This window comes from Cryptomeria japonica, chromosome 1, assembly GCF_030272615.1.
Source record: "Cryptomeria japonica chromosome 1, Sugi_1.0, whole genome shotgun sequence".
Classification (NCBI taxonomy): domain Eukaryota; kingdom Viridiplantae; phylum Streptophyta; class Pinopsida; order Cupressales; family Cupressaceae; genus Cryptomeria; species Cryptomeria japonica.
Window position 1 is genome coordinate 244,313,787 of NC_081405.1, and position 22,728 is coordinate 244,336,514.

The following is a 22,728-nucleotide window of genomic DNA, read 5'->3' on the forward strand; positions in this document are numbered from 1 at the left end:
TTGACTTGAGATAGAGAGGTGTTAATCTCTAGGTATTGAGTGAATGTATGGATATAGGTGTAATGATTGTGTAATACATGGTTAATAATAATAATTGTATAAGAGTAGATGCAAATAGGGATACAATAAGATTGGATATGTGGAAGTATGTCTAAGTTGGGATGGATAAAGAATCAAATAATGAGTCCAACTTTGCACAAGGATATGCCTTTTGTTGACATATATTTGTACTAAGATATTCCATCAAAATATGCTAAAGCTAAACATGAATTGACATGAATATACAAATTTCACCATTAAAAATTAGTATCGTCATAATACTTATATATACTTCTGTATGTCTTAAAATCTATTTATCTATTTTTGATATAAAGACCCAACATCATAAGTTACAATTCTATAATTTTAACTAAATGAATCATTCTTAAATCCTAATTAAAATTGTCTTGCGCCCAACAAAATATTAGAAATCTTAAATTAAAAAGATTTTTTTTTAATTATTTACCATTTTTATTATGCATAATTAAATAATAAAAACATTGATCAAACTCACTCATTTTTGAAAAATCATTTCAAATTCAAATTTCCCTTTAACATTAAAATCCAATGAATAATGCTTTAAATAGAAGGAGCCTCGGAGTGAAAAGTAATTCTAAGATTAAATATGAGGCCAATTGGATAATGATTAAAACGAACGAAATGTGAAGATAAGGTGCTTAGAGCAATACCGAATGAAATGTGGGGATACGGAGCATTTTCACTGCTTTGCGAAGAGTTGCAGCCAGCAGATAAGGCCCCAATTGCGTGCACACAGTCGAATATAACATAGTTCACAAAAGTCAAGTTACAGGGTGATGTCCTACACTTGAAAAGTTATACCCCATCCATTTGTTTGTGTGCAGGAAATAATGGCAAATTTGCAAAATCCACCTGCTCTTCACAGGGCATTGTCTTCTTTAACTACCTGTCAGGTACATTGATTTCTATTCACATTACTCATTATTGTAATTACCAATGTTGTTATTCAGCTTCTGAATTGAGTACTGAGATTATTATAAACATGAATTCCACGAATGGCTGTCTTCATATCCTTTTTATTTCTAAATCAGAGTTGGTTCTAAGAGACACATCCATCTAGCCAGACATAGATAAGGAGCCAATTTTGAAATGTTGATGCCTGCTCTGAATGCTGCCCAATCTGTTCAGGTGCTTATGCTCAACCAGACTTCTGGAGTAACATATAAGAGATGCACTCCACCAGTTGTAAGGGCCTCTGCGCAGGGAGATGCTGTTGTTCTTTGCAAACAAGGTTATCCTGCTGCTTTTCTTTCGGATTGCCAACTTTTTTGTCCTTTCAATTTCTTGAAGTTTTTCTCCAAGTTTTCAGGACGCTGGTATGGCAAATATTTTCCTGGATGTTAGGATTGGCAGAGACAGGGTAATTAAAAAGGTTTAAAGTTTAAAATAAAAAGTACTGTAAGCGAAGAAGTTAAAATTCTAAAAAGTATATACATTGTGCTGAATTAATGAAATTTCAAATTTGAAAAATCCTTTCTTTCTAGTTTTTCTCTTCTTATTTTCAAATGTAAATTGTAAAAATGCAAGGTGCAAATGGTGAAATCATAAAATGCAAATCTGCTAGGGCTTTTGGGGATTTAGGAGTGTAGCTTTATGTTGAGGTCCTAATTTGCCCTACATGACAGGTTGTCCCAAAAACTTGAAAAAATAGGGAATGTTCCTTAAAAAACAGCAAAATTTTGGGTGGGGGATGTCTGCTCCTGTCCCTACTTTCCCAAAATGTCCCTGAATGGAGGGATGTGTATTTAGCTCAGGGAACGTATCACCAGGGTGCATTCATTTCCTGGTTGTAAGTGGGCAAGTTGCAAATTCCATTTTGATAAATTCTCCTGGTAAGTTTCCCGGGTCTCGCACCTTACCTTCTACAGTTGGGATTTTGCAACACCAAGGGAGTTTTATGTGATATTTTTTTCAATTTCAACACATTATTATCATTAGGGTTCCTTAAATCGAGTGATTTGAGATTGAGTTCTAACTTCTTGATATTAGGGTTCCTTAAATTCTTTAGAGGGTCTTGGTCTGTGAGGATTTTGTTGTGCCTTTCACTTCAAAAATTTTAGCATTAGGATTTTTCAATCCGAAATCCCTTACAAGATATCACTTACCTCAAAATATTGTCGGGGTTCAAGAGATTACTTACCTAAAAATGGATGTTTTGATATTCATATAGTTTAATGTCAACTAGTTTGGCTCAACCTACAACCAAACTTCATGAATTTACAGAGTTGTTTTTACATTACAGGTAGGACTGCACGAAGAGAATTCTTGGAAGTATTAGGGATACTCACAGCGAGTGCAATTTTGACAGATACTGCCTTGGCTGAAAGTGAGTGATCTCTTGCAATTCATGTTTTTACTCATTGTATTCATTTTGAACTTGGCCAGCAGAAATTCTGCAAATGCTGAAAGCAATCTGCTCCAGTTTGCTATAGAGAACACTAGGGTCCCAGGGGCACTGATGGCAAACCTACTCCTTTTGCAATGGATTGGTTCCATGAATTGTGATGAATATATTAAAAAATACACTTGATATGGCTCAATTGTTGCAGAAACGCCAAAAGGCTACCAGGCAGTCTTGGATAAATTTGATGGATATACCTTCCTATACCCTTTTGGGTGGCAGGTTCGTGTTGCTGTGAAATTTAATTAGTTGCTCTCCCTGTTTCATTAAAGAAAGAAAAAGTCTTGTTGCTACTTTGAATTCTAGAATTGGAATGCCTTTAGACTCCAATGACCTTTTGACAGGTTTCTATTTGTCTATTTCTTTTACAAACAGATTCAGAACTTTATAGATACTTTAAAAGATGCACATTGATGAGAGAAAAAGACTAACAATTTGAAACATTTTCCAGGAAGTTGTGGTTAATGGCCAGGATAAGACGTACAAAGATGTGATTGAACCCTTAGAAAGTGTCAGTGTCAGTATTGTACCAACAAGCAAAACAGATATTCATGAACTTGGACCACCAGAGGAGGTATGTCTGTAATCAATTGCATATTTAATATTCTTATCATAGAAATTATGAAATAGATACATTGCATCTGGATGAAGGGTATTTCTCGGCTATTAAAATTTCCATGTAACATATTGTCTCTGGTTATGTATGTCCTCTGTTCTGGCTCTTAAGTCTATGATAGATATTTGATTGGAATTTTTCGTTGGCAGGTTGCTGAGACATTAATCAAAAAGGTTTTGTCTTCTTCAACTCAGAAAACAAAATTAGTAAATGTGAAAGAGGTCAGTGTGCTCCCTTATGCAAATTTTGCCCCTGATTTCAATTCTTTATGCAGAATGATGTTCTTGTTTCTGTTTATTCTCTCTCTTCTTATAATGTTCTGGTTTGTTTCTACCTGCATATGTGGATGCTTATCCTTCTTCTGGATCAGACTCTGATGCAGGCTAGAGTCTGATCTCCATCAACCCCGTTATCTTGGCTTTATGGGTGATTTCTTCTGGCAAGGGGCATTCCTTTCATCAATTTTTTTTGGGTTTATGTGGCTTTGATTTTACTAACTTTGTGTGGGGAATAACTGTTTTTGTTTTGCGCCACTTGTGTAAATTTCTTTTCTCTTCCCAGTTTTATTGTAAGGTACTTCATATTTGTTTCTGAAGTTAATCTTGACAGTCATACTTATGATTGCACCTTTCTGTATTTTTGGTTCCTATTGACCTGCTTTTTGCAGTTACTGACATAAATACAATATATTTCTTTCTTTCCCTTCTTTTTTGGGGTGGGTACTTATGTCCAATTTTTGTTTTTAAAATACATATTCCCGGTGCTTTGCATTTTGCAATAACCATGCACAATCTTTGCTTGTTTCTGTAAATCTGCAATGTTACACGCTATTGCTTGTTTTGTTTGTTTAATTCTTGTTGTTTGATTCCAACAGAAGAATTGCCATCAATTGCAACTGTGCTGATGACGCTTTCACCTTTTCATATGATGTTTAGAATGGTGAAGCACTGAAAGATACTGGAGACAGCTTAGGGAAAGGATTCATCATTCCTATCGCACAATTGATTGGACTATTACAAATAATGGAAGCATTTTTATCAATATAGATTCAAATAAATTGCTTCCAGACTATTTCAAATTAAGAATAATGGGACACATCTCTGAGCAATTAGCTGATTTTAAGAATATCTGAATATCTCTTGCAAGCATAGAGCATGTCTGGACTGTGGACATTTTAAAGGGATTGAAAGAATAATCTTGCTGAGACAAGTGCAGGAAACCAATAACAAACTTAAACACAAGACAAAGAAACGTACTTCCAGGCTAACTCTTGGGTGCTGCTAATCCAAGACATAACTCAGCAAACAGATAAAGGGCAAAGAAATCATAAAAATGATAACCAAGGAAACAAATCAGCAATATCTTACAAAGATGAATTTAGCTGTCATTAGCTATCTTTATCAATTTCAATTGCTTCTTACCAATAATCAGGAAGGATGACAATGCATAGAGAGATGCCAGTCTAGTACATCAACCTGAAATAGTGTCAGACTATTAGATATAATATATTGGCATAAAATACAATTGTGAGCCAATTTTCACTGATACACCTGTGGAATACAAAAGTGAACTGTCGGAATAGAAAACTAAGAGTTCTATAGTCGAAATACCCAGTATAAACATAATGTAATGTGATGATATCTAACAATTTAACAAGTGGCTATATGTGAACAAGTCAGGGTAACATAAAATGGTAGCAGTTACCTGGGGATTAACACAATTAGGTTGTCACAGGATGGATAGATGTGTTTGATGTGTCTTTATTAAACAAGTTCATGAGTCTGCTGTTTAATCTTGTTGCTTTCTAGAAATAAATGATGGTATAGCAAGGCATTAGGAAAAGGTAATCCTGGAATTGGATCAATAACATACTTAATAGTAAATATGCAATGATTAGGCACTCCCATTGTTGTCTTGAGAAGATTTTGATATTCCTTCATTATACAGTACAACGGCTGCTTTTCTGCTCATGAAGGTACATCATTAGCTTGTATTGCATATCTTTCATAGGTTGAAGTTTCACTATAAAGAAAAAACATTTATTACCATGACTCACTGACTTCTTGTATTGCTTGGGCCTGATGAGTGAAAGCATAGGGACTATTTTTGGTATGCAGTATCTACTTTCCCAACATTAATGAAAACAGTAGTCTGATTTGATGCATATATTGCATGGCTTTATAAAAGATATGGCTGCCCAAGTGAAACATCCATACAGATTGATTTTGTACACCAAGTGACATTGATCAATGGTGCATTCTACGAACTTGCACTGGGCCATTCAGTGGTGTATGGTTGTGGTTGAGCTGTGAATGACAAGTTCCATCTTCAAACTGCTTCACAAGATATTAGGTTCTTTTGACTTCTCTTGTCAACAATGGAGTGTGGAGGTTGTTTGTTGTCCCCCATTTAAGAATGGAACAATGTTTTTACTATCTCTTATTTTGAATTGGTAGAAGAGACTATGTAGGCAGTTTCTGCCCTGGTACTTGGCTTACAGTGCACGATCAATTTTACTTTTTCCTCATGTTCTTTGGTAGGAACTTGACACTTCTATCTTTTCCAGCAGATCTTTCCAAGTGTAACATTCTTCAGTACTAAGACCGTTGGAATTGTCTATCACAAGTCTCAGGTTGCTTTCCTTGCTCCTCAGGTGGCGTGTTCTTCTGGGAACGACATGGAAGTCCTTTTCCTTGTTGCTTAGGTGCCGACTTGGTTCTAAATTGTAATGCATAACATTTGTGTTGTATAGTCTAGCAATATTGGAGATGATCAGCATAGAATATTGAAAGTTAGGACTTTGTGATATTACCACATGTACTTGGGATAGCCTTGAAGCTGGAGGTAAGGATGTCATCAGTCATGTGGCATATAACATAGATAAAAAAACAGAGAACTCACAAAACTTGTGAGTCCTCACAGGTCAAAATGTCCGCTGAAATACTTGCCCACGGACTCATGGAAGAGTACTGGTGAGTCTGCCATGCAGATTTGCCACGAGTACTCACAAGTTCTCAGCGAATTGGCACTGCAGACTCACCACATGCAGCAAAGACATGGTTAGACACACATAGAAAGCACTTTCCCAACATTTTATGCACTTGTTCAGTACATTATGTAATTGTGGTATGCATAAACTATATGTTTCTTAAGGAATTTAAGTATTTTTTAAGTTGCTGAGCTGCCAAGACTGAGTCAAATTTGGGTCTACCAAGTTTTGTTGATTGCAAGTTTTTGAACTATGGCGCAGAGTATTGCTGTTGTGCTGGAAGATGATCAAAGTCCCATATCCTCTTGGATTATATAATATCAATATGGAATAGCAAGTGAAAAGAATTGACCACAGCCCCCCTTATTGTAACACTTGAATAACGTAGGATAGTTGCAAAGTTCAAACCATAATAGTAATGATTTTTTTTGCTGTTGTTGGATTCTTCTGGACATTCAAGGCAAAATTTCACGGTACTCATCTGCTCTGCAGTTAGGGAAATTGAAGCATTCAAATAAGACCTGACCATGCTAGTCAAAGTTGAATAGAAGCAATTTCATAAAGAGATTGAGTCTTTGCCTCTTGAGGAGGCAAGGGCACAAATGTGGGATTTTCTAGCTTAGTAAGAGAATATTTTTGTATCCATATTCTTATATTGTTGTAATTGTTTTCTTCTCTCAAGTATCATGAGATGGATTTTAACATCCCCCATAACCGTCCCAAGAAAGTTATGCTTAAAGTATGTGGGGTTTTGTTTTAGTCTTAGATTTTTAGAATTCTAGCTTTTTATGCTTAATGTAAGTTGGGGTTTGTGCTACATTTTGTTGCTGCCATGCAGTTTGTTTCTGTATTCATTCTCCCATATTCTCTATCTTTTAATTCGCTCATGGAGTGATTATTCAATTTTATTCATATGATATGCCCGTTATCAAAGTTAATTTCCTACAAAAAGAATATAGAATGTTGGTAATAAGGAATTGTGTTCTTGGTAACACCGAAATAAATAGACTTTAATGTATATAAGTAGTTGTTTAGTTTTTGACATCATGATACTACCATACTAATTTTTGACATCATAATGCTACCATACAGCGCACAGCTGAGGGCAGGAACTACTACACATTCGAGTTTGTTGCCAAGGCTCCCAACTACACACGGCATGCCCTTGGAACTGTGGCTATTGGGAATGGTATGTACTTATAATTTTCTATGAATTTTTTATTTGTTTTGTGAAATGTCATCCAAATAGTTCTTCATTTTTATTTCCCCCTTGCATTTTGGTGGATATTATTCCTATAGGATTAAAAATGTAAGAAATACAGTTTTTTAACAGCTAAGATATATTGAGCCATTTTTTTTATTTTATTTATTATTTAAAGAATAACTAGGGTTTATGTTCCACCAAATTTTGGTGAGGGGTTCAATAAGGGATGGATGACATTTTTCTGGGATAGCTTTTCAAGTTTTATTTTGCACTTCTATTTTGGTGGATATGACTCCTATAGTTTTAAAATCTAAGAAACACAGCTTTTGAACAGCTAAGATATGTTAAGGCATTTTCTTTTTTCTTAGAATACATTATTAAAAAATAATTAGAGTTTATGTTCCGCCAAATTTTGAGGACAGGACAATAAAGGATGCAGGACAACGTTTCCAGGACAGCTTTTTTAGGAGGTTACTTTTTAAGGGATGGTGGAGAATTGTGATTAAAAGAACAGGAAAAATATGAAAATCTAATAAACTTCAAACGTTCATATGCTAAGGTATTCATCATAGACATTATAAAATCTTATTGTATAAAATTAGAGCTGAACTCAATTTTTTTTTTGGTGTATGTGTATATATAATTGTTAATAACAAAATGCTCAATGAGTATAAGTCCCAACTACAAAATTTCAACAACTAAAACTAAACCTCCAAATTGAAATTAAAATCAACAAACTTAAAATTAATATATATATGTCCACAAAGGGTCTGTATCTACCTTCCTGAAGAAACTTTTTATGCCATTTAAACCAGTGGATGGTTTCCCATCCCTACGAGCATTGTATGGATACCCTCCTTTATATGGTTTTTGCTGATGTACAAAAATAGATAGTTTGTGATTTCAGTACAATCTTCGTGTAATAGAAGTGATATGGCAGGAAATGAATAGATAGTTCAACGTTTTTACCTGTTAATCTACACAAATATATGATACAAGAATTATAGGACATGTTTAATATATTTTGATTATAGTTGATTTAAAAAATTGGTTGCATACAGTCTGCAAACATTTTCGTTTGGGTTAAAATTTGGCAATCTTGTCTATCAAGGCTACATTTAGATTTTAATGCAACCAAGTATGGAAATCATTGAGACCAAGAATTTGGTGATCCTGCTAGAACTGCTAACACATTAATTATCCTCCCTGTGTGCCATTTCACTATTACTATAATGTAGTGTACACACAAATGCCTGCAAAGAGATCTTGGGGATTAAGTTACGGTATACTCTACTGATTCATTTATATTTTCATCTGCTTTACTGATTACAATGGCTCTTGTCAAGGCTTAATCATCTTATGGACAAAACTGATGGCAGGCAAATTTTACACACTCACAACTGGGGCAAATGAACGGCGTTGGGGTAAAATGGAAGACAAACTACGGACAATTGCAGAGTCACTCACATTATTCAAAGTGTAAAATTTTCTTATTTCATCCCCATCATCGTTGGTATGCATGGTTGATGCTGTTCCATAGACATTTCATATATTTTCTTGTACTGAATGATTGTCAGCATAGAGCTGGAGGCACACAAATTTCTGTGGAGATGCTTTTTCTTGACCTTGGTAAGAAGGGTCTTATAGAAACATGCATCTCCCCACAAGAAATTGTTGTAGTATCTTATTCATGTCTTACATTTCAAGAGAAAGAAGCAATTTTGTTCTAACTCTTTTAGAAATGGAGTGCTATGTATCCAAAAGAGTTTAATGTGCATATATCCAGCTACCTTGATTGTTGATAGATTTAGGAAGTTAATAAGTCATTTCTATTGAAGTATGGGAGGGGAAGGTACCGAAGTTATCAAGCCCAAAAGGCACCCAAGTCGCCAAGATTTGGGATAAAAACCATTTGCTCTCAGGTTCTGTTCTCTATGATTTTATTGAGGAGGGATGAATATACAAATGAGAAAAACTTGTGTTTTGATTCATCAGCTTTGTTTTTCAACTAGCCATATAGATAATCGATGTTTGTATATCTATCTTCCTCTTCGTGCTACTAGTTAAAACACGCAAACTACTAAATATTGGAACTGGCTTTTCCCTTTGATATTACACATACAATGTAATTACATGAATATATACAAGTGCGCTTGTCTATACATTTAAACAACTAATAAATCGATTTGTCAATAGACCCAAAACACCAAATAATTTGGAATCTATAGTATAGTTAATAGTATAATTATTAATGTGCTCAATAAACCTTTGGTAGATGAGGTTTAACACTATATAATTCACTTAGACAATTTGCTGACTAAAATTTTGGTTGTATACATTATAATTTGGGCTTGCTCTTTTATTTTTTATTATTAATAAGACTATATATATGGAAAGATAGAGAGAATATTGTTTTAAGAGAGAACTCTTTCAATTTGTTCCCCCTTTTGTTTATTGTGTGCATGCGTGTAATGTATATATGTATTATGTATGTATGGGTGTATGTATGTAATGTACATATGCATGCATTATATATATGTATGCATGTATGTATATATGTATTGATGTATGCATTTAGTGTATACTTGTACATATATACACATGCATATATAAACCAATCTATATTATTAATGAAGAACATTTTATTGTAGTAACACTTCATAACACACTTCTACAAGGCTTGCATAGGTTCGATAATGACTCACATTGAAATGTGGGGCTTAACATTTAGATGAAACCTTAGAGAATAAAATTGCTAAAACTAGGTTCTAAATTAGTGGATTTCTTGCATCATTTTCCTTAAAAGGGTATTAATCAATCATCTTTTGATTTTTATTATATTGGATATCATAGAGCTACTTTACAACAATAAAGTATCAAATATCAATTATTTATGCAAATTGTTATACCTAGAGGTAATCTGAACACATCAAAGTATAAGAAAGTTGTTGATTTCATTGGCACCATGATTGCAACATTACATCAAAGTTTTTTTTCAAGACATTTGGATACCTCCCCATAGAAACAAATATTTGATAAACCTCAACTCTCTTACAATACTTTCAAATTGAAATCATAAATGTCCCCTTGACACCTAGAGGAATGTGGAGTTGATCTTATGAGTATAAGAAGTATACTTTAAGTTGATAGAAATGCATTAAGCCACTCTAGATCCATTCACCATTCTTTTGGATTTAGAATGGTTTCAAGTTTTTACATAATAATGTAGTATTTGGCATAGGACAAGAATACATTCTATAGGGAAATGATAGAGCAATACATATTGTTGGTAGAAAATTTGCTAGTGATATTGCAGTAGTGAAGACCCTATCGCAAACCACCACAAGAAATTTGTGGAGCTCTTGATTGAATAGAAACCCCTTGGAGAAGTAGTAGATTGAAGGGATATGTCCCACTAGGTGAATATATGTATAATGTAGAATAATATGTATCAAGAGAAAAAAGGGAAAAAAATAAAAGAAGCATAATACATGCAAATGTAAAAGGGCAATATATTATAAAATTCCTCATTGTACAAAATCATATAGACAATGAATGGGCATTGACATCTATACGAATATGTCAAGTTGGCTATATGTGCATTATGATACGAAGGTTATTTAATTTTTATTTATATGCTATTATGCTAACATTTTTTTTTGTGTTCTATTATGTCCTATGACGTTCACATTAAGGGGCTGAAAGAAAAAATGCATCATCTATCACAATTTGGAAATTGTTGTTAAAGAAAGCTAGAGAACTATCAAAAATAGTGTTGAAGGGATCCACATTTTGACTAATAAGCTAAATAGTCTCAAGGAAGGGGATCTTGTAAGTGCCTCCAATTTCAGTGACAATATTGGTGATATTATGATTACAATTAAGCAAGTTCATCTATTGACTAATAAGGGATTGAGTACTCGTACTCATAGAAATCTGAAAATGTAATGCACTGCTAGGGAACCCTAAAGGATAAGAGAAAAATATACAAGAAGTGCATGGAAATATTTTTATTTTAAGTAATTAAGTGGCATTATGCAATACATATACAAGTACAACACTCAGCCTCAAGGTAGCGTCATCTATGTGTTAGCCAACTATGCACATGCGAAATTCTAAACTCTTTGAACTCCATCCCAAATAACTCAAGTCACCTCTAAGGGTTCCTTGACATTGATACCTTGGCAACACATCTAGGACTAGGTCAATATCTCATGACCCACTAAGAGATGACTATATCGACTACCAACACTAAACCAAACACATCTACACTCATTTTAAAACACTAATTGGAATGTTCCTATGATAACATCATGATACATTAAGAATAGAGAAGCATAAGAGATTGTACTTCATGCTTGATTCCAACATCAATGTGTGTAAAGAAATACCAATACATATTTGGTAACAATTATCACATCCATCCCTAACCAGACTGTTCAATACATACAAGATCAATGATATAATACATATTCCAATATAAAAATTATTATAACTTACAAGAGAGAGAAGATGAGAGGAATCTGGTACTGAGGAAGGAGGTGAAATCCATTGAGTTAGTCACAAACTAAGCTTGCCAATCCCCAACAATGGTTGGAAATGTCAACTGACCATGTGGTACCCTCATGTCCACCCCATCGTGCTCGTGGAGATAGTCACACAACCAAAATAGTCATACAAGTAAACAAGGGAGAGTAATGGGATTACACAAGAGCCAAACATGGAGCAAGTGCTCATCATGAACATAACACCCAACAAGAGTCATAAAGCCACAACAAGATGGAAATGCCAACAATGCATCACTCACATCAAGGAGCAACAATCAAGTAAGAGAGGGTGCCCAAGCAACAATAAATAGAGTACCAAAAGAATGAGGAAGCATCCTTAGTTGATTACAATAAGGGAAAGGAGGCACCCATAAGAGCAACACCAATTTGTCTATACAACATATAACACAAAGAGATAACCAAAAGATCAAGCAACAAAAATATATAGGGTGCTACTCAACTACCAAGACCTAGATACTAGAGTGCTAAGTGCATGGAGTGTCATCATGTGTGCTTGAAGTGATGGCACTACACAAAACTTAGCAGTCTTCTCATATGGACCAAGAGACTCAGTCATGCCAGATCAATGCCCCACGGATGGCTAGGCCTCCCCAATACATCCTTAGCCTCATACTAGCACTCAAGGCATGCAAGGGATATCTAATTATCTTTCATTAATGTTTTATCCCAACCCAAGTTTTAATTATGTTATCACTTATCTTACTCTCACTCTCCATTGGATTATACTAGCAACCACTTTGGGCCCCGACCCCCAATGAGAACCACTCTCATGATCCACTCTAGTACCTAGTCCTACGGTTCATCCAATTCAATCGAAAGAGGAATCCAAAATAAAACACGATGCAATGATACACTTGCCATAATCTCAATAACATCAGATATCTCTTTTACACAATGTCATATCAACCATATACAAGGTATACTCAATTGGTCATACTGCCAAGAGAATGGATCCACTTGATCTTGCAATGAAATTCAATCACGTAAGAAGATACAAGACATCTATGACAACCACTCAAGCATTGATTCAATTTTTCACAACAAGAGTTACTAATTTATTACACCTAAAAAGGCATTGACCAAGTATCAACGCCAAATTCAATGCAAATCAAACATACTATAATGCCCACATTTGAGGCACATACATGACTGGTAATAATGCATAGATACATATACTAAATATCTTAACAACATCTCAAGAGACCGTATACATAATGTGTAGTACCCCTACCGTAATCGATCTCTAATCTTGGTTTAATCTTAGTTAGATTATCTTAATATTATTTTATAGTCAGATGTTGATTTTACGCATAGCTATTGATGTGGTTTTCTCTCTAGTCGTATGCAAGTTGTCAGTGTTCCTATTTCGTGATATTAGTATCGGACTAATGCTCTCATTAAGTTATTATATATGTATGCATGTATGATCTTTGGTTGCAGGAGATTTCAGGTACGAAGTCGCATGAGTGCGAGGTTCGTCGTCACCTGGTTTTGCAGGTTTGAGCATACCCTTTTTAATCCTTAGAGTTGGATTAGGTGGTCGTAAGACCCTAGTTGACCTTAGTCGTGCTCAAGTGAGCATCGTCAGTCGTCGTCGGTATTCCCTTCTTGTTTGGGTTTGCGAGTCGTCTGTTTGGCTGACCTTCTCGTTTTGCGTGCTTGGTGTGCATGGTTAAAATAGTTAATTAGTCCTTAGTAATTATCTTGATTAAATATGCATTGTGCATTGAAGATTAATGGGCTAAAGTTATCGGGTATTCGTTATGCGATCTTTGTTGATATTGGATTGCTTATTTTAAATCGGGAGTGAATTTGATTTAATGTCTGATTTTGAATATTTAATGCATTTTGTATATGCTGTTGAAAAGAAAGATTAAATTTCAGTTGATTGAGAAATCGATTTTGGAATTGAAAAACAAGTTAAATTGTTGTTATAGTTGAAAAGAATTAAATTTTGTGAATTATTTTTAAATAAGAATTTTTATTCCAAAAATGGAATTTTTGGGTCAACTCTTCCATATAACCCAAATTTGGGGAAATTTGGAAGGATGGACATTTTTTGGAGGAGATTTTGGTTGGAAAGATTTTTGGGGGTTTTGGAGAAGAGGCAGGTTGCTGAATCTAGCAGGTGGGCTCTCCTTCAGCTACTCCAGGAATGCGTATGAAGGTAGGATTTACCGTATTTGTTCTTCCTCGTTCTTATGAAAATGGTTGCTTGTTGCCAAAATCCAATCTTTTGATTGTTTTCAGATTTAATTTTGAATATGAATTGGAAAAGACCGTTCTTGATGAATTTTTGGTGTAAATCTCCCTTGGGTGTTTGTAAAGAATGAAAACCCTTCAAGAAAATGTTATATCAAACCCAGTTTGTTTCAAACCGAAATTGTTAAGCCAAATTCTAAGTTGGGTTGTATTGTTGGTCTTTAAACCGAACTGTGTGTTCGAAGAAAATTTTAAACGTTTTTGTTCGAATCCGAACTGGGCGTATTTTTTTAATATATTATATCGAACTGTGCATTTTGTTCGAATCCGAGCTGGGCGTTTTTTTTATTGTTTTCGGACTGTGTGTTTGTTTAAAAGAAAGGGGATATATATATTTTATTGCGGCCTGGGCGTTTGCCTTTGTTTCGGCCAGGGCGAGTTTTGTTTTACAACGAAACCCTTGGTTGGGGCCCCCACTCGTTCCCCCCCCCGCTCGTCCCCCGCACTCATTGCACGCAGACCCTTTGGGGCCACGGCTCACGGCGGTGGCCGCAGGGGCCGCGGTGGCGCAGGGCGCCGCGGCACCTGCGGGCACCACCGTGGCGCCGCCGTGCTCCCCGCGAGCCTTCTCGGCGCTAGGGTTAGGGCACGGCCCGCCCACGCCTTTGTTTAAAATGCGTTTTTTTTAATAAAAAGAGAAAAGAACATAGTTTTTAAAAATGGTTTGTTTTTAATGTATTTTTTTTATCATTTAAAAAAAAGAAAAAAAAAGAAAAAGAAAATGCATATGATATTAATATCTTTTAATGTAAGCTATCTTAATGTTAAGTTTTAGTTAGTTTCTTAATTAGGAATATGGTGGCATTAATCTTGGAAAATGTTATTTGGGTATTGATTTATGTTATAACGGAGTTTATAGGTGAATTAACTATTCAATTTCATTTCATGATTTTTGCTCTCTTCCTGATTAAGTTCTGAAACTGTGAACTTTTGCAATTGAATATTGTTGTTTATAAATCTAGATCTTACCTTCTAGCTGATTAGGGAAGTTGGCTAATTAAGGTATTATTGTCTAAAAACAAATAGAGAATAAAATGTTATTGGAAAATCGTTGAGTAATTGAGAGGTAGTGAAATATTTTATCGTTGGGCATTTGAATTTAAACGATATGCTTTGGAAATGATTATCTCCATTTAGATTCTCTTTCTACATTTTTATTTCCGTAATCCGAATTATGTAACTGGAATTGAAATTATGAATCTGTAGAGATTGATCTTAGACCAGTATGTTAATGACGTTTTGGATTGGAGATTAAATATCTTATTTTAGTCGATTAATGGTTGTCTGAATTTTATTAATACGAATTTGGTTTAAAAACTCTTTATGGCTTTATATGTCTGTTTACGCTTTGAACCTTAGGAGTTAGAAAACCAAGAACAACTTATCCCTTGATGAGGTAGATAACTGTAAGCTGATTTAGATCTTGTAGAAAACTTGATCGACTTGTAATGATTAGATCAATTTGAGGAAATATTGTCTTTTCTGATTATTGCATTGCGAGTTTAATTTATGTATTCGCCTTTAATTATGAAATGGCATGTTTTGCTTTGTTTAGTAGGACCCTGTCGTATGGATTGACTTGGAGTACCTGGTTCAGTCCTCGATTCTGAGTCGACTGTGGTATTGTGGTAGTGTCGTTTTGATCATATCCTCCTTGTGTGTGAGTCGAATGATGATCGTGGTTAACCTTAGTTGTCAGGTCTCTAGTTAGAGTACCGTCAGTAAGTGATTACTTTTGAGTCGTGTTTGACCTGATGGATGTCCTCTTCTTCTTGAACTCCGTTCGTCTGACCATGTGTATCCCTTGGTTTTGAGTTCATCTGAGTATAGTCTAGTGTCGTATGGGAAAGTGGTTTTCGATTGGGGGCCACGCCCAAAGTGGCTGCTGGGTAACCCGTCGAAAGTGAGTCTAATAAGTTATAACCTTTAAGTAGATTAGAATGTAATCTCTAAATAAGATAATGTGCCTCACACATGGGACGAGTGCTATCATAGATTCGACATGCTGTGAGAAGGCCTGAAATGGCAAACCATCTTCCTTGTCTTCGCGAGAGGATGTGTGGGTCCACATGAGGCTTGGATGGGCCGGAAGCTCGGATTAGGTTGCCAGGGTAACCCAGTGTATGGGACCGGGACCTATGAAGACTTGCCATGGTATCCATACCAGGTTGTGTGATGACACTTGTCCCTACGTTCGCTAGTGTGTTGTCGTTTTGTCCTGTTAGGAGTACCTTGAGAGTCGTCCTTTTGTCTCTGCCCTTGTGAGTGTCGGTTTCATGCTAGACCTTGGGTGGTGATGGCTCAGTTTTATGGATGCTCTCATGGACCTCTTGTTTTAGCTTTGATTATGTTCAGCTGGATCCTGTTCTTTTCAGGGATCGTTTATGTATTAATGGACCGATGTGGTCGTTTGTATATTGTTTATGTAGCGCCTTGATGGCTGGATTGTAATTGGTGTAACATCTTGTACTCTTAACTTTATTATTTATCAGAGGGGTCTTGCAGTTGCGCAGACCCGGAGATGTAGCCCTTTAGGGGTGAACTCCGAGATCATTATGGTGTTATGTGATGTATTCTCTTATGTTTCCTTTATTCAGCTTTATCATGTATGATTAACTTATGTTAGAATGGTTAAGTGGATAAATGGAATTAACTTTAAATGCTTATATTCAGTTCTTTCTTGAATGCCATGTTGATTGAATGCGTAAGTGGTTTAGATGAGATGTGTCGTAGATGCTTGTATGTAATCGTCTTTTGAAATGCAATAAGTTGGAATATGGGAAGATTGTAACTTAGAGTAATGAATTATACTCAATTGTTGTTAAGGAATTTAAATATGCTTGGAAAGATCTCATATGTCATAATGAAATCCTAGTGTATTAGAATGTTAGATGTATGGTTTGTAATTTTAAATGAAAAGCTTGAATGAAGATTATGAATGGATCTTAATGATGAATCTTTGTTGTGATTTATATTTCCCTCTTTTGAAAGGAATTATCCTGATTAAGAATTATCTCGTTATTAAGATAATCAGTTATTGGATTAATGGTATGAGTTAAGTGAATTGTGCTATTTAAGTAATCTCGTTGGGAAACTCTCTAGGTGTTAGTTGAAGTCTTCCCCTATGTAATCTGAATCTTTGATATCTTGTTGCATCTTATGTGTTGTAACTTTAAAAAAAATAAAAAATTGCACTCTATTCTTGTAATTTTGGCTTATCCCTTCGGGGTTTCCTGGTGGGGCATTACATAATGCATAACAATACCATTACTCAAGGGGCAAGCTGAGGGTTTTCAAATCATGAATTTGATCCTAAATTGACTGCAATCCACAAGAACAAGTGCAATACTATATGAGATATCAAAGAAACATACCTAAACATCACAATTCATCTCATTCAAGTTTTTCTAGACCCAAAACCCAAGGAAAAATTGAAGAAACAACTCAAACAGGACAACAAAGGAGACTAAAACACCAAGTCAACTCTCTAGGAGGCAACTGCATAATTCTTTTAGAAATCATCTGATTCTTTCAAAAATTGCATGAATTAAAAGGCAATTGTGTGAAACCAAGCAATAATTGTGTGATCCTTACATCAATTGGATATTTCTGGGTGCATATGCGTAATTCTACCTTGGAAAACTAACTAGGGCATCAAGGTCGACAAAAATGGAATATGCAGGGCCAAAATGAGGACCAACCCATTTGATAACTAACTCATGAAACCCTAAAAACACTAATACGATTTCCATACAAGAATCCCAAATAAGATTGGGCAACATTTCCTAAATAACACCCCATTTCTACATCAAATTTAAACACTCATTCAAATACAACATTAAAAAACCTATGGGATCAAAACATGAGCTCAACATGATCAAGACTCATCTCATATGTAATCATAAATATTCAAAGAATATCAAATTGAAGAACAAAGAGGAAATGAAGAGAGCCTACCTCATTTACCCCAAATTGGAAAAATGAAAAAAATCAGTCAACATACCCAACCAATTCGCACACCCTTTGGACAACTTGATGAAATCCCGATTTCTACTCCATTGGAAAATATCACATTCAATTTCATCCACAAATGGATACAAAAACTCCAATTCAAAATACAACTTGGAGAGGGTTTGAGAGAGAGCAAGAAGGAGAGAGAAAATTTACTAAGTGTTCATAAAATGAACTCAACTACAAAATATAAACTCACTTCTTGTGTGCAGAATATAATATTAATAAAAACCTATTTAAAATACATTTATTAAATAAAATCCCAAAAGGTCCCCATGATTAATCATTTAATTCACATTAAATCAAACATAATTAAGACATAATATGCATTTAAATATCATTACTATAAGCGTGGCAATAACGACATTTGCAATTGACTGGCTATGCACAAACAGTCATGAAAGGCCGACTCAACATGATAACTGGGTTTCCATAAGCTACCAACTATGATAGTTAGAGCTCAAAATAATAAAATAATTAGAATAGTAAAAACAAGAGAATTTCCCTAATAAAGGGACGACGAGTTTCAGCTCGGGGTATTTGGTCAGTGTGTTATGTTTTATCAACAACTGCTAAGGAGTGTGGACACGCTTAAACCTATGGAGCTAGGTGGAGTTAATGCTCGGTACTTGTAGTCACTAAAGCATTCACAAGTTATATATATGTATGTATGTATGTGTATGTGTATGTGTATGTGTATGAGTATGTGTATATGTATATCTATGTGTGTGTATATATATGTATGTATGTATGCATATGTATATGTATATGTATATGTATATATATGTATATGTGTCTATATGTGTCTATATGTATGTATGTATGTATGTATTTATATACATACATACATACATATATATTTATATACATATAATTATCAATTAAACTTCATAATAATAATTTTATCTAATTAATTGCATTAAATAACATCACCAATATTATTCCTCTACATCAATGAGCATATAAATATTCCCCGAATGGGATCAACATCATAACATCATTAGTAACATGATATATCATCGAATCAATATAACATAAAATATGATTCATTATTTTTAATCAACTAATCTAGTTAACATCAAAATTATGTATGAAGGCCCTATGATTAATCATTTAATTCACATTAAATCAAACATAATTAAGACATAATATGCATTTAAATATAATTACTTTAAGCATTGCAATAGCGACAATTGCAATTGACTGGCTATCCACAAACAGTCATGAAAGACCGACTTAACATGATGCCTAGGTTTCCATAAGCTACCAACTATGATAGTCACGGCTCAAATAATAAAATAATTAGAATAGTAAAATCAAGAGAATTTCCCTAATCAATGGATGATGAGTTTTGGCTTAGGGTATTTGGTTAGTGTGCTATCTTTTCTTCATAGTTGCTAAGGAATGTCAGCACGCTTAAACCTATGGCACTAGGTGGAGTCAATGCCCAGTACTTGTAGTCGTTGTAACATTCACATGTCAAGTGTATCATTTCATGTGTGTGCGCGCACACACACACATACGTATATGTATATATACACATTTATACACATACACATTTATACACACACGCATACACACACACACACATATTGATGCCATGAAACCGAAGATTAGTGGAAAACCAATATGAGTTCATCTAAATAACATGCTCAATCATAAACATAATGAACTCAAACCCTTTCAAAACATATCAAGAAAGATTAGTAAAACAAGAATCTAGCTAGGAAATGAACAAAACAAAATGAACTTCCCCATGATGCTCTATATGCCATGGCTCTTCCTTGTCCTCCTCCTCTCCAAGATTCTATTTCTATGTGGAGTATGCCCTCAGTTTGAGCACTAGCACAATGGGATGCCAAATGGAGGATGAGAGATGATTGATTATGGTCAAGTGTTGAATGAGGATGCAAATGAAGTATTAGAGGTTAAATAGCAATTCCAACAAGTGGAAGAACTAGAATCTAATACAATGGCTTCCTACAAAACATTCAAATTCTAAGTAACAATGATAATGCATGGGTAGCTCCTATATGTGTGTGTGTGCCACAACAATGAAGGAATGAGCTCTATTTATAGATAAAATGGGCAAATGAAGGGTTGAGATGGATAATTCTTTTATCCAAGGGATAAAATAATGTGCAAGAGTTAAAGGATAACCATGGTCAAAGCATTGAATGCTTGAAGAGACTTGTGGGTTAAATGGATGGTTGAGTTAGAGAGAAAGTCTCTAACCAAGGGTCAAAGGTGGGTTAGTTAGATTTTAGCCTTTAATGGTTTATGAAGACTTTGAGGGTTAACTTGTAGAAGGGATAAAACCTTTAATGGTTTATGAAGACTTTGCATGTTTTTGAGAAGTGACCCCTTCTTAAGGAATGTTCAAATATTTAGGAGGGGATTAGGCTAATTAGAAGGGATTAGAAGAATCTAGAAGGTGGGTTAGTGTGCAAGTGGGAGAGATTTAAGATTTTAAAGAAATATTTATTTATTTAAATGTGAGGGATGGGCTTTTAGGATTTAAATAAATATTGATTTATTTAAATGTGAGAGAGGGTATTTAATTAAACAAATATGATTTGTTTATTTAATTAAAAGTCGAGATATGGTTTAAGTGAATTAAATCAAATAAATAGGAGAAGAGGGTTAGGGTGAATTAATTAAATATCAATTTAATTAATTTGTTGATCGATGGTTAAATAATCAAATAAATGCTAAGTATTCATTTAATTAAGTGGACATATTTGGGTGTCTACTTTTGCCCCTTTGAGACGGTGCGGTTTATCACATCATTTCAAATAAAAACAAGCAAGCATGGTACATGCCCCAACATGCACTAGGTTGGTAGTTAGGTATGCCCCCTCGAGAGATGGGACACAATTTCAAAAATTCGAACGATCTCTCGAAATTTTTAGAAAAATTAGGCATGATAGAATGAAGGATTTTGGAATGAATGAGGGTGAATGGCGAGCGATAGAGAATAATGGGAAGCCAGTATGTACCCTTAGGTCATGCAGGAGATACGATGCAAATGTAGTATTATGGTGCATTTGAGCGATGTTGTACAATTGTTCAAGATTATGTGGACAATCTAGTGCAATTAGTTGAATTGCCCTAGTTTTAGTCAAAGCCTGATGATTGATGTCAATTGTTCACTTGGATAGGATAAAGTCCTAGTAATTGAATCAAATTGACTTGTTGAGACTTAAACAATTGATTGAATTGCCCGATGAAGTCAAGGTATTTGAGGCAAATTACTTGTTGAGACTTAGACAATTGATGTAATTGTCTGGTTTGATTGTGTTTGATTGGTTGACCAATTGGAAATTGGATGTAAAAGGATGACCTAGATGACATTGGCTACGCAACCCTTCTTGTTAGATAGACAATGATGAACTTGACTTGATCAGTTTGATAGGACATGATGTATGGGATGATGTGATGATGACCTGGATAGGGAGGGTGAGGGAGGGAATCAATGTTAGTTAGAAGGTATGGAGGACCTAGGACCCATTTCTGTGGAAGAGGATCGAAATAGAGTTATCCATTGTCATGACTATGTATGAATGATGCAGCGATATGGATTTATGGATGGATGGCATGCAACAAAATGCAATGGTAGGATACTTTCATGTATGAAATGAAATTGTATGGATCTTGTGCTTTTCGTAGTACTTTCTTTCATCATTCGGCTTATTTGGTATTGATCTTAACCTAGGTATTGAAAACCAAGGTTGAGTATTACACCTGTAAACAGATAGATTATACACAAGGAATATTCCCCTCCATTCTGGTTCACATACTGATGGTCAAGGTATACGTTGTAGTCAATAAGCCAAATTGATCGATGACTTTGTATTTTTGCATAGGATCTTGTAGCTTAGTGGACTTCCCACATAGACACCATTAGTATTTTCCCCAAAACTTCATTGGAACAATCTGCAGATAGAAAACAAAGAAAAAGATATCATGAACCATCTCGACCACTCTAATCACTTGTGGATATCCTGGAGTAGCGTAGGAACCTGATATAAAAAGTAAGAATTTGACCAAGTGCCTAGCAGCCAAAAAAAATATCTTCTTGTCAAAGAGATATGTCATCATGTCTTGTTTTGACAAAGAAAGATGTATCCCTGTTAAGACGATCTTGTGTATGTTTTTCTTAAATGTTTGTTTGCTTTGTTGATACGATAGTTGGTCATCTTTTAGGTAGCTCAAATGTTGTTTTGCGTCTGACTTGATGTTTATGTAAAAGGAACAATTTTATTTTGATGTTTTCTCATGTTTTTGGGTTTTTTGATTATTTTTTAATGTTTTTGCTTTTTCTTCAGGACGTTTTCTGAATGTTTTTGGATATTTTCAGGATATTTTCCAAATGAGTAACTCTTCGAATCACCAATATTGAGAATCCACTCCCATCAATAGGTTACAAAAGTTGCCCCTAGTTAGGTGTCAGTTTGAAAGCATGATGCAAGACACATGAGGCAATAACCCTGATTTCAGATCAATAACAAGCAATGATGATATGATGTATGAGCGAATGCAATGGATGTGATCACAATAATTCTGAAAGACAATGGAGCCACAACCTTTACAAATGGT

At 34.8% G+C, this 22,728-nt stretch overlaps 1 protein-coding gene across 3 annotated transcripts; it reads left to right on the forward strand.

Annotated features, from left to right (window-relative positions):
- The first annotated feature begins 646 nt into the window (after positions 1-646).
- Positions 647-9,279, forward strand: LOC131032328 (psbP-like protein 1, chloroplastic). Of its 3 annotated transcripts, XR_009103427.2 has the most exons (9): positions 687-971; positions 1,207-1,309; positions 2,321-2,404; positions 2,628-2,701; positions 2,931-3,053; positions 3,245-3,316; positions 7,177-7,273; positions 7,711-7,847; positions 8,668-8,803. XR_009103427.2 is itself a non-coding variant. In XM_057963272.2 (8 exons), the coding sequence occupies exons 1-8, from the start codon at positions 909-911 to the stop codon at positions 8,769-8,771; spliced, it is 720 nt and encodes a 239-aa protein (XP_057819255.1). In that variant the 5' UTR covers positions 647-908; the 3' UTR covers positions 8,772-9,279. The 3 variants fall into 3 exon arrangements, 2 of the variants coding, with proteins under 2 accessions (XP_057819255.1, XP_057819256.1); XM_057963272.2 differs by lacking the exon at positions 7,711-7,847 and having other exon boundaries at positions 647-971; positions 8,668-9,279; XM_057963273.2 differs by lacking the exon at positions 7,711-7,847 and having other exon boundaries at positions 688-971; positions 1,110-1,309; positions 8,668-9,279.
- Positions 9,280-22,728: the final 13,449 nt, after the last annotated feature.